Source organism: Ruditapes philippinarum, unplaced genomic scaffold (genome assembly GCF_026571515.1).
Source record: "Ruditapes philippinarum isolate M1 unplaced genomic scaffold, ASM2657151v2 ctg24147_1_1_1_1, whole genome shotgun sequence".
Taxonomy (NCBI): domain Eukaryota; kingdom Metazoa; phylum Mollusca; class Bivalvia; order Venerida; family Veneridae; genus Ruditapes; species Ruditapes philippinarum.
Window position 1 is genome coordinate 1 of NW_026865648.1, and position 13,071 is coordinate 13,071.

A 13,071-nucleotide genomic window follows, 5' to 3' on the forward strand; every position below is an offset into this window, starting at 1 on the left:
AATTGTAAAATTTTACTATAAAATTACTGAAAATCTTGAAAAAAAAAAATATTAAAAAAATGTAAATCTCGTAAAATAATTTTATTGTAATATTTAAAAAAACAAATAGCATAGCATATAATATCAAGAATAACAAATATTATTACATGTAATATCTAGTACAAATAACATAACATGTAACATCTTGAAAAACAAATATTATTACATGTTATATCTTGCACAAAAAACATTACTTGTAACATCTTGAAAAACAAATAACATCAGGGCTGCAGATAACATGCGTATTTAGGTTATTACCCAATTAAAATGTCTAAAAACCCAATAGAAATAATAACTAAGGGTAAGAAAAAGTAAATGAATTCTTATTTATACAAACTACATTTGAACTGGTGCGTAATGACGAAAATTATTACTTAACGCGTACATCAGGCAGATCATACTGTTTCAGACTGTTTTAACCTTTAAATTATATAAGGCAACTTGGAAATCTCCTAGGCCAATAAACCATAAAGCAAAGTAGTAAGTAGCTTTTTTATAACCGTACAAAACCTACAAATGTCTACAATGAAGGTCAAAAATTTTGGGTAAAATGCATGAACTTGTACTTTATAACCCAAATTGGTTAGAGGGGGTAGGGTAAAAAATACAGAAATAACTTAAAGAAAATAGAAAAAACCCAATAGATCACAAAATAAGGGGTAATTACCCAATATACACAAAATGTTATCTGTAGCCCTGTAACATAATATGTTATATCAAGAAAAACAAATATTATTACATGTAATATCATGTACAAATAACATAACATGTAACATCTGGGAAAAAAATATTATTACATGTAATATCTTGCACAAAAAACATTACTTGTAACATCTTGAAAAACAAATAACATAATATGTAATATCAAGAAAAACAAATATTAATACATGTAATATCATGTACAAACAAGAGCTGTCCGTAAGACAGCGCGCTCGACTTTTTTATTGCTTGCCAATAAAAAAAGTTTTTGCAGTAAAAGGCAATACAAGAATCTCTGTATTTTTAAAGTGAACAATGGCCATGAGCATTAAGATATTTAGTGAAGAATTATTTTACTGAATTGTGTGATACCCTTGAACACTGCAGCAAAGTTTGAAATGTTTAAGTCAAAAGAGGGCTGGTAAGAAAGAAAAAAAAACTGAGTTGAGCCTTAAATAAATTTAATTCTAAGTCGATAAAAGGCCTTAATTTTTAAAACAAATCCTTGACAGAGTTACCTTCTCTTGCGTACAGATGGGGGTAATGATGTGAAATAGCATTAAAAGTTTCAAAGCAATATCTCAAAGGGTTAAGGCAATAAGTGGATTTTACCCATATTCAATGTATTTTCTAAGTCAAAAAAGGGGCATAATTCTGTCAAAAACCTTGACAGAGTTATGTCCTCTTGTCTGTTGATGAAGGTCGTGATGGTAAACAAGTATGGTCAGTTTCAAAGCAATACCTCCAATGGTTTTGAAATAAAGTGAGGTGGTACAAAAAACTTAACCAAGCTCAATACACTTTCTAAGTCAAAAAAAAGGGCCATAATTCTGTCAAAACCTTGACAGAGTTATGTACTCTTGTCTGTAGATGGAGGTTATGATGGTGAACAAGTATGGTAAGTTTCAAAGCCATACTTGTAATACTTCTGAAATAAAGTGGGGTGGTACGAAAAACTTAACCAAGGTGTGACGCCAACGCCAACGCCGACGCCGACGCCGACGCCGGGGCGAGTAGGATAGCTTCCCTTTTCATAGAAAAGTCGAGCTAAAAAAATAACATGTAACATCTTGTAAAAATAACATTACATGTAATATGGTATCTTGTACAAATAAAATCTTCTAAAACTGAAAAGATATTCAAATAATTTATTAGTTTTTGTTTGCTTACAATGTTTTATCACAAATCTAAAGACCTCTGTCATTGAAAAAATGTCTGTCAGTGAAATACTGCTCTTTGGAATTATTAGGGAGTGTGCAGATAAAATGTTCTAACTGGTAACGTTATATCATGTGTGCATAAGATTACTGTATACAAAATTGAAAAATAGAATATGTTATTTACAATTGACATTTTACGTATATTTTTAAATAAACTACAAATACTGTAGATTTTTAAGGGAAAAGAAAAATGCATGCATCATGAAATAAACACTAGGCTGCCCACTGTGAAAATTTATTTTTCACTGCAGTGAAGCATATTTTCCATATTTTCACTAATGTCTTGCTGGACTACTTTCTTCTAAATTTAGCCAATACTCAAAATTAGAAGAACCATCAGGTTAAAAATAGAGTAAAATCATATAACAAGAGCTGTCGGTAGGACAGCACGCTCGACTATTCTAAGTGCTTGATAGTAAAAGAGCCTTTATAATGTTAAATTTTTTAAGTTCACAAAAGAGCTAATTTTTTTCATAAATTCATGTTATAGGCCTTAGAGAGAGTCTAATTATACAGTATTGGTTTGACTATTCTGAAGGAAATGTCACAAGGGTGTTTAATTGAGTAAAATAATACTAATTACCTATGAATACATAAATTTGACAGAAAAGGTACAAAGGCTTGTTATTAAGATGTTTTATCAAGTTAACCACTGCTTTATTATTATGAATGCATAAAATTGTCCCAAAAAGGTACAAACCCTTCAGTAGTTATTGAGACAACAGCTTACAAGCAAAACTTTACCATGAATTTTTAAGTTGAAAAAGGGGAGAAAAATCAGCCTAAATGCAAGATAGAATTATGGATCTTTGTCAGTGACCTACAATTATGACCCTAAATGCATATGTGAAGTTTTAAATAAATATCTTTAAAAGTTATTAAGATATGTAAAACTATCATGTTAACATTAACCAAGAGACTAAGTAGAAAAGGGGATGTGAATCAGCCTTAATGCAAGATAGAGTCATGGAACTTTGTCAGTGACATACAATTATGACCCTCCAATTATGACCCTAAGTGCATGTGTAAAGTTTCAAGTAAATATCTTTGAAGACCTTTAACCTTTAACCAAAATTTCTAAGTTTCAAAGGGGCAAATAATTCTGCAAATATTGCAGGCAGAGTTATGCAATTTTTGCAAACTGATATACATTGTTACTATAAAAGAGTATTTTAAATTTCAATTGAATATCTCAAGCAATAAATAAGATATTTGACTTTACAATAAAAACTTTAACCAAAATTTTTAAGTTCCAAAGGGGTATAATTCTGTCAATATTGTAGGCAGAGTTATCCAACTTGTCAATCTGATGTACCTTGTTACTATAAATAAGTATTGTAAGTTTCAATTGAACATCTCAAGCAATAATTGAGATATTTGACTTTACAAAAAACTTTAATCAACATTTCTAAGTTAAAAAGGGACATAATTCTGTCCATATTGTAGGCAGAGTTATCCAACTTGTCAATCTGATGTACCTTGTTACTATAAATAAGTATTGTAAGTTTCAATTGAATATCTCAAGCAGTAATTGAGATATTTGACTTTACAAAAAACTTTAACCAACGCAGACGCCGACGCGGACGCCGACGCGACTAGAATAGCTCTCATATTCTTCGAATAGTCGAGCTAAAAATATAAAACAGAAAATTGAAGTTTTTTCTATTAAAGACAATTGATTGTATAAGGGTTTTAAATATGAGAGAATTGTACCAAGTGAGTAAAGATTTCCAAAAAGATTTTAACAATGCACTTTCTAAGGTGTGCCTACTATTTTCAACAATGCAATTTTTTAGGGTGTGCTGCCTATTTTTGTTACATATGCACATTAATTCCATGGACCACAAATGGTTTCATGGAATGTGGGCAGCCTAAATATTGTATATGACAGGTAAAAAAAAAAAGAATGAAATGAATCAACATAAAAATTAATATATATGTTAGTACAATCACCTCTTCAGTCTAAAAATGCAAATAAACAATAAAAATCATTTTAAAACTAATGTCAAAATGATAACTGTCAAAACAACAAAATGTACAAGATCCTGTAAATCATAATTTCTTTAAAACATAACACCATGTTACTTGACTAAGTTGCAACAAGCGAGCTGTACAACAAAATCAGTAGGATTCACTATTCTAACTGCTTTATAATGTAGCAATAGAAGGTCTTTTGAAAAGTCAGGTGATATGAAAACTTTCGCTGATTTTATTTGTTTGTCTGGTTTCCGGCTGATTTTAACACGACTTGGGTCATATCTCGGAGGTTTGTCCACCTGGATAACTAACAAGTAATCAACAATTTCTCCTCATATGACTGACTACAGGTCCCAAATTATTTCTTAATCGGTGGTGAAAGACAAATGAATATTGGACTCGAAAGCTTTACTGAAATTCAATTTGAAAAAGGGGGAAAATGTAAAAGAAATCATAAAAAAAAATTTACCTGGCACAATATGATATTTTGCGAGCAGACGACAAGCAGATTACATTCAAACTTCCGGTTTATCTTGTCCTTGACCCTGTAGTGCATATCTGCAGCATCGTCTGAGTATAACTCGTACACTACAATCTTGTCTGGTAATTGTACCTACAGGCATAAACAAAATATACATCTAATACAGTATTTATAACCTTATCCATGCAGTTGGCAATTGTATCTACCCATGGGACCAGTGCAGACAAAGATCAGCTGGCACATCCATGAGTCTGATCCTGGTCTGCACTGTTCACTATTCAGTCAGTACACATTTTACAAATTCTTTATATAAATGGTGAACCATTTTGTCCAGATTGAAAAATGGACAAGTCCATTTAAAATATTTAGCCTAGTAAGGGTTGAAGAAAAATTCAACTATTTCAGTCAGTTGATGGTGTCACAAAATGAGATTGCTACAAAGTAAAGTGCTCAGAGATTGAAAAAAAAAGGCAATTGAAATCTTGTTAATAAGTTAATCTTATAATGCGATCATATTATTATTTTCTTTACATAATTATATTTGAGGCAAATAGATGTTATCCGGAACTCTGCAAATGTGGGTTTTTCCCACCTAATTCGTAGGTACAAACAAACATTTACCGTTATAGCTTCATGGTCACAATAGGTTTGTCAGCTTGTTACACTTATTTTCAAAGCTATAACTGTAAAAGTTTGTTTGTATCTACCAATTATCTGGGAAAAAACCCCAAATATTCTTAATTCCAGGGTAAGTCTATTTGGAAAGCACAAGATTCCAAAAGTATCTAAACAAAACCATTCTAGATATTCTTTTCCATGATTTAGTTATCTTGTAAAGCATTTCAGTGAAAGTTATCAAAATCATATAATAAGCATATAGATAGATAAACATGTTTTAAGAAGAAAAACGCTTTTAAACTGAATACTTACGGCTAATCTGTGCCTATAAATAGCTATTTTCTTCACTAGATCTCTACACTTGATTCTCACTGAAATAAAATCATAAACTCTTCTATATAATCAATGTAATCATTGTATGTATGAATGTAGATTTAACAAGAATGTCGAACGACACATATACCCCCCTTTCTAGCCATTGACTCACATAATATGCAATTTTATTAAAGAAACTTGCCAAAAATGGGTACATGGAAGTGTTCAATTATGGAAAAATCAACGGAAACCATTTTGACATTTAAGGCCCATGTGACATTGACCTTTGACCTAATGACCCCTAAAACAATAGAAGTCATCTAATACTTATGACCAATAACTAGGTGAAATATGAAGACTTTGTGATGAATACTTTTCAAGATAATCAGCGGAAACACTTTTGACATTTAAGGCCCCTGTGACCTTGACCTTTGACCTAGTGACCCCAAAATCAATAGGGGTCATCTACTAGTGATGACCAATCACTATGTGAAATATGAAGACTTTGTGATGAATACTTTTCAAGATAATCAGCGGAAACCATTTTCACATTTTAAGGTCCCTGTGACCTTGACCTTTGACCTAGTGACCCCAAAATCAATAGGGGTCATCTACTAGTGATGACCAATCACTATGTGAAATATGAAAACTTCGTGATACATACTTTTCAAGATAATCAGCGGAAACCATTTTGACATTTAAGGTCCCTGTGACCTTGACCTTTGACCTAGTGACCCCAAAATCAATAGGGGTCATCTACTAGTTATGACCAATCACTGTGTGAAATATGAAGACTTTGTGATACATACTTTTTAAGATAATCAGCGGAAACCATTTTGACATTTAAGGTCCCTGTGACCTTTGACCTAGTGACCCCAAAATCAATAGGGGTCATCTACTAGTTATGACCAATCACTATGTAAAATATGAAGACTTTGTGATAAATACTTTTCAAGATAATCAGCGGAAACCATGTGGTCTACCGACGGGCAGACCGACAGACTGACGGACGGACCGACAGACGGACGGACAGACATTAGCAAAACAATTTACCCCCTCTTCTTCGAAGGGGGGCATAATAAAGAAAAGGCCAACTTGATTACAATAGGTTTTCTTTTCTTAATATCTGTTTTCATATTTAAAGATTTTTAACCAATTTTGCAATTAATTTGAAAACATCGTCAAAATAAAAACTAAAACAACCCAAGTTCATATTCAGCGATTTCTTTGATCTCTTAATGTGATCGAAACTTTACTTTTAATACTTTCTACAATAGTGATTAAATATCAAATAAATAAAAAAGTTTTCAAAAATGTTATATTTTCAACAAATTAACTTTTCCCAACTTTTACTTGAATCCTTATCACAACCTAACTTTAACATATCACAACCTAACTTAAAACTTGAATTCTTATCACAACCTAACTTAAAACTTGAATTCTTATCATAACCTAACTTAAAACTTGAATTCTTATCACAACCTAACTTAAACTTGAATTCTTATCACAACCTAAATTTAACTTGAATTCTTATCAAAACCTAACTTTAACTTAAATTCTTATCACAACCTAACTTAAAACTTGAACTCTTGTCACAATAAATAAAAAACAAAGACAGTCAACATAAACAATAAAACATGAAATAAGTATAAAGTAAAACAGCAAATGTCAACATTAACACTGGTTTACATTTCTTATATGAAACAGTTTCAAGAGGAGCTTTAGTCTCTTCTCTTATAGCTTTAGCTGCAGCAACATTCACCTCCTCATCTTCTCCCGGGATAGGGTTTACTGAAACTTTGTTTATAAATCAGGGGCTAATTACTATACCTTCAAACAAGCACAAACTTGGTGTGGAGTTCTGTGCTTATATGGTGTGAAGTCAGTAAAGAAATTTTGGTATGGAACACATTTCAGCTTTAAGAAATATTCAACTGTTTTGACATGTTTCTTTAAAGAAATGACAGGTTATATGATAAATGGAAAAAAATCAAAGCACAGAAGGCGCTGAATTTGTTTGGGTCTCAGAATGTCAGAAAGGTGAAGGTTGTGAGATTATAAACCAATTTGTTTTTGTATAGTGCCACCAATGCTTTCCAGCGTTTTAATTATAGTAAATTGGCTATAAGACTAATTGCAATACTGATATTCAATTCAATGTTTGAAAAATGAGTTGCCTTAACTGGGATTTGAACTCCAGACCTCTCACTTCCTAAGCGAGCACGCAAACCCCTGAAGAAAACCATATTATTCAACAAGAACTGTCGGAGGACAGTAACGCTCGACTATTCGAAAATTTGTCACAAGGGTTTTTCATTGAGTATAATAATGCTTACCTATATGAATACATAAAATTGTCCGAAAAGGTACAAACTCTTCAAGTTTCAATACATTCCCTTCAGTTGTTATGGAGATACAAGCTTACATGCAAAAACTTAACCAAGAATTTCTAAGTCGAAAAAGGGGCATAATTATGCAAAAAAGCAAATCAGAGTTATGGGACTTGTGCCAATCAACTTAGATAATCACAGAGAACAAGTGTGTGAAGTTTCATTCAATTCCCTTCAGTAGTTATGGAGATACAAGCTTACATGCAAAAACTTAACCAAGAATTTCTAAGTCGAAAAAGGGGCATAATTATGTAAAAAAGCAAATCAGAGTTATGGGAACTTGTGCCAATCAACTTAGATAATCACAGAGAACAAGTGTGTGAAGTTTCATTCAATTCCCTTTCAGTAGTTATGGAGATACCAGCTTACATGCAAAAACTTAACCAAGAATTTCTAAGTCGAAAAAGGGGCATAATTATGTAAAAAAGCAAATCAGAGTTATGGGACTTGTGCCAATCATGCTTAGATAATCACAGAGAACAAGTGTGTGAAGTTTCAATCCATTCCCTTCAGTAGTTATGGAGATACCAGCTTACACGCAAAAACTTAACCAAGAAATTTCTAAGTCGAAAAAGGGGCACAATTATGTAAAAAAGCAAATCAGAGTTATGGGACTTGTGCTAATCATCTAATATAATCACAGAGAACAAGTGTGTGAAGTTTCAATCAATTCCCTTCAGTAGTTATGGAGATACCAGCTTACATACAAAAACTAAACCAAGAATTTCTAAGTCGAAAAAAGGGCACAATTATGTAAAAAACAAATCAGAGTTATGGGACTTGTGCTAATCATCTAATATAATCACAGAGAACAAGTGTGTGAAGTTTCAATCAATTCCCTTCAGTAGTTATGGGAGATACCAGCTTACATACAAAAACTAAACCAAGAATTTCTAAGTCGATAAAAAGGGGCACAATTATGAAAAAAAAGCAAACCAGAGTTATGGGGACTTGTGCCAATCATCTTAGATAATCACAGAGAACAAGTGTGTGAAGTTTCAATCCATTCCCTTCATAGTTATGGAGATACCAGCTTACATACAAAAACTTAACCAAGAATTTTCTAAGTTGAAAAAGGGGCATAATTATGAAAAAAAAGCAAATCAGAGTTATGGGACTTGTGCCAATCATCTTAGATAATCACAGAGAACAAGTGTGTGAAGTTTCAATCCATTCCCTTCAGTAGTTAAGGAGATACCAGCTTACATGCAAAAACTTAACCAAGAATTTCTAAGTCGAAAAAGGGGCATAATTATGAAAAAAAAAAGCAAATCAGAGTTATGGGACTTGTGCTAATCATCTTAGATAATCACAGAGAACAAGTGTGTGAAGTTTCAATCCATTCCCTTAAGTAGTTAAGGAGATACCAGCTTACATACAAAAACTTAACCAAGAATTTCTAAGTTGAAAAAGGGGCATAATTATGAAAAAAAGCAAATCAGAGTTATGGGACTTGTGCCAATTATCTTAGATAATCACAGAGAACAAGTGTGTGAAGTTTCAATCCATTCCCTTCAGTAGTTATAGAGATACCAGCTTGCATACAAAAACTTAACCACAGGGACGCCGACGCCGACAAATTGGTGACTGCATTAGCTCGATTATTCTGCAAATAGTCGAGCTAAAAATAGGGTTTGTAACAACGCTGCACAGATGTTAATAATCATGGAGCTTACTATAAGCATGTATATCTATAAAGAATAAAACAATATTATAAATCTTCGACCATTTGGGAACTATTTTGCTTGAAAATTAATGCGCCTGTCATTTGACCATCTTTACGCAGTGATGTCCCCTTAAGTTTTCGGCGTTAATGTACATATAAAGGGAAGTAACTGCTTCAAAAAAGCGGATTTCTTTCGGCATTTGCAATAAACAGCACCAGGGTCTGAAATTTCGCTACCATTATTTGTTTAGTCTGACATGTGTAAAGGTAATTTTTCAAGAAAACTTTAATTTCCCAAATGGCACATAATTTTTCCCAATTTAAGCCAGGGGGCTTTTTCCCAAAACATCTGCAATGACTATATTTACCTTTCTGGTCAGTTATAAGATGCTGTATAATGACATCAGTCATGTTGTCTCTGTATGCGTACCGGTCCTTGTATAGACCATGTACTGTGCTAAATATTAGCTGATAATACGCTATAGTTCCGTCCTGACAACCAATAGCCTGACCAAGAGAACAAAAAAACGACAAGATTTAGAAAGGATTCCTCAGAAATTGGTCATTTTTCTATACTGTATGAGAAGGAAAGCAATAACTATTTGAGCCACGTCACAACAAAACCAACATTATGCGCATCCGCGCAGTCTGATCAGGATCCATGCTGTTCGCTGTCAGTTTCTCTACTTGTTATATGGTTTGTCAGGGAACAGCGTGGATCCTGATCAGACTGCACAGATGCGCAGGCTGGTCTGGATCCATGCTGGTCGCAAACCCATTATGTTGGTTTTGTCGTGACGAGCTCATTTATGCTTTGCATTTGCATAAAAAATATTTGTTTTGATTGGGTTTCACGTCACACCGACAAAAGTATATGTCATTTGGCAATGTGTCAGCTTTACTATTGGGCACCTGAGTAGAACCACCAACATTCCGTAAGCTAGCTGAATAGCTTCCTCAAATGAAGAAATCCAAAGTTCCTGTTGGGATTCAAACCGACAGCAGTGAGGGTAAGTGGTTTGAAATCAACAACCTTAACCACTGAGAATTGTAAGACTTTTATACTTTTGTACATTTTCTAAAATGATGAGAAGTATTTTATTACTGAATATATCAAATATGATGAAAACAAGCGAAATTACAACTGAATAGGACATATCAAAATTCATAAATAGCACCGATTTAACTTACCACATAGTTAGAATCTGGTCTAACAGCAGCTGCCCACACCCAAGACTGCTGATCGCCAATAGTTCCTAGTTTTACACCTTCCTTTGTATGAAGATTACACTGTTTGTTGGACCCGCCTATTACAACATATTCCCCCTTGGAGAACCAGCGAACAAAACATGGGTCATGTCCTAGCTGTCTGTCTTTCCCAATCTAAAATTAGAGATTATAGAAGACCACAAATTATACAGTGCCTATATGACTTTCACCGACTTTCTGCAAACTGCATGAGGGTCACACCATACATAGCATGGTTTTTTTAGCATGTGACCCATACATAGCATGATTTTTTGGGAAAAGAATCAGTTTTTTTTAAAAGTGTAATTGTGCTGGAAATTTCTACTGTCCAAACATGCCGTTGCGGCGTGGCCAAGTGGTTAACGAGTCGGACTAGTAATCTAAGGATTGCTGACCCCCGTCAGGGGCAAGCTGTTGTTTCCTTGAGCAAGAAACTTTACATTTATTGCTTAGCACTGGTTGGTTCCAAGAACAGATTCAAGAGTGTTTTAATAAGCTTATAGCTTCCAACACAATCAAACTAAAATAAATTTGTATAAACTAAACAAAACTAATCTAAATGTAATTCTCTCATAATTAAAACTGGTTTTTGAAGGTTCAAACTTCTAAGGAGATTAATAAGTAAGACATCTGGTATATTTAACAGAAAAAGTATTAAACAAGTAATAATAAAAATACCTGTTTGCCAGAGAGCTGATAGAAAGATAACCTTTGACCCCAGTCAGCAACAGCCAGCACATCATACGCTTCATCCCTAGACGGGTTCCACTCCAGTGACCATATAGGTGATGACGTGGCTCCGGGTCTTTCTATCTTTACTTTCTCTTCTCCATTCTTGTAACATGAAATTATCATTTTAAATATAATGCAATAATTCTAATAGTCCTAAATTTCAATACAAAACAATATAACAAAAGCTTATTCACATTTATCATGCAAACTTAATTTAAGAAAATTTTCAAACAAAGTTTTCATTGAAATGTCTTTCTTCAGCCTTTAACCATGGGACTTTACTGCCACACATGACTTTGTCTCAATAATCAAAATAACAAGTATTTTTTTGTTTTCTTCTGCTCTGCTTTAATCTGTAAAAGAATATAATATCCTTGCTGGTACTTTTTCTTATAAGTCAGCTGCTTGTACTTTTTCTTATAAGTCAGTTGCCTGTCCTTTTTCTCATAAGTCACTTGCCTATACTTTTTCTGATACGTCACTTTGTTGTTGTTTTTCTAATAAGTTACTTGCCTATACTTTTTCTCATAAGTCACTTGCCTGTTCATTTTCTGATAAGTCACTTGCCTGTACTTTTTCCAGTAAGTCACCTGCCTATACTTTTTCTGATATGTCACTTGCCTGTACTTTTTCTAATAAGTTACTTGCCTATACTTTGTTTGTTTGATTGGGTTTTACGTCACACCGACACAGTATAGGTCATATTGCGACGTTCCAGCTTTACTGGTGGAGGAAGACCTAGGTGCCCTTCCGTGCATATTTCAGACAAAGGGGCACCTGAGTACAACCACCGACGTTCTGTAAGCTAGTTGGATAGCTTCCTCACATGAAAGAATCCAAAGTCCCTATGGGGATTCGAACCCACAGCGGCGAGAGGCAAGTGGTACTTGCCTATACTTTTTCTGATAAGTAACTTGTCTGTAATTTTCCTGACAAGTCCCCTGACTGTACTTTTTCTGATAAGTCACATGGGACAGATTATAAATGGACATAAAATTGTACATAACATATATATGTTTACCTTGTTTCTTATGCTGACAAGTCCATTGTAAAGTCCTAGGGCCAAATATTGTCCATCATTTGTCCAGCTGCAGGCAGTTACTCTACTGCTTACCTTGTGTTTTGACACCGATTTTTGTTCAGGAGACCAAAGACCTTAAAAATATTTAAACATATTTTGTTACACAAATGTACATTTATTTTACACATTTTTTTGTTAAATATACTATGTCCCAGTAAGTATTTATTAAAACACTGGAAAAGGTACATTGCATGATATGCTTTTTGTCTATTAAAACAACAATGTGCATGTATTATCATTAAACTTTGTGAGATAGGATTATGTGCATTTTATTTTTTGAGTATACATATACAGCAGAGAAGCAAAGGGGTTGTTCAGAAGACTATTTATCAACGGTAAAATGCTTTCCTAAAGTTGCCTCATTTTAAAACACTGGAATGTACTCTTACATGCAAAAGATAAAATAAAATAATATAAAATCTAGACAGCTAAACAATATATCACATGTTTTTTGGGGAATCACACATATAGATAAATAGTCATATTGTCAATTAAACATATTTTTCATTGATCACATTACTATTTCTATATAGTTACAGTTGAAGGTGTTCTTCCTTATAAATTAATTCAGCAAAATACATTTACTTTCTTCAACTAACTTAGTA

General features: G+C 33.2%; 1 protein-coding gene across 1 annotated transcript; it reads right to left on the reverse strand.

The window, feature by feature from the left end:
* Positions 1-4,386: 4,386 nt before the first annotated feature.
* LOC132729894 (intraflagellar transport protein 122 homolog) lies at positions 4,387-12,540 on the reverse strand (the record flags this gene model as incomplete). The annotated part of the gene is made up of 7 exons (XM_060715732.1): positions 4,387-4,548; positions 5,347-5,405; positions 7,039-7,146; positions 9,774-9,912; positions 10,597-10,788; positions 11,332-11,487; positions 12,407-12,540. Coding segments are annotated over 7 exons (950 nt in total), but the record flags the coding sequence as incomplete, so codon positions are not given.
* Between the last annotated feature and the right edge of the window lie 531 nt (positions 12,541-13,071).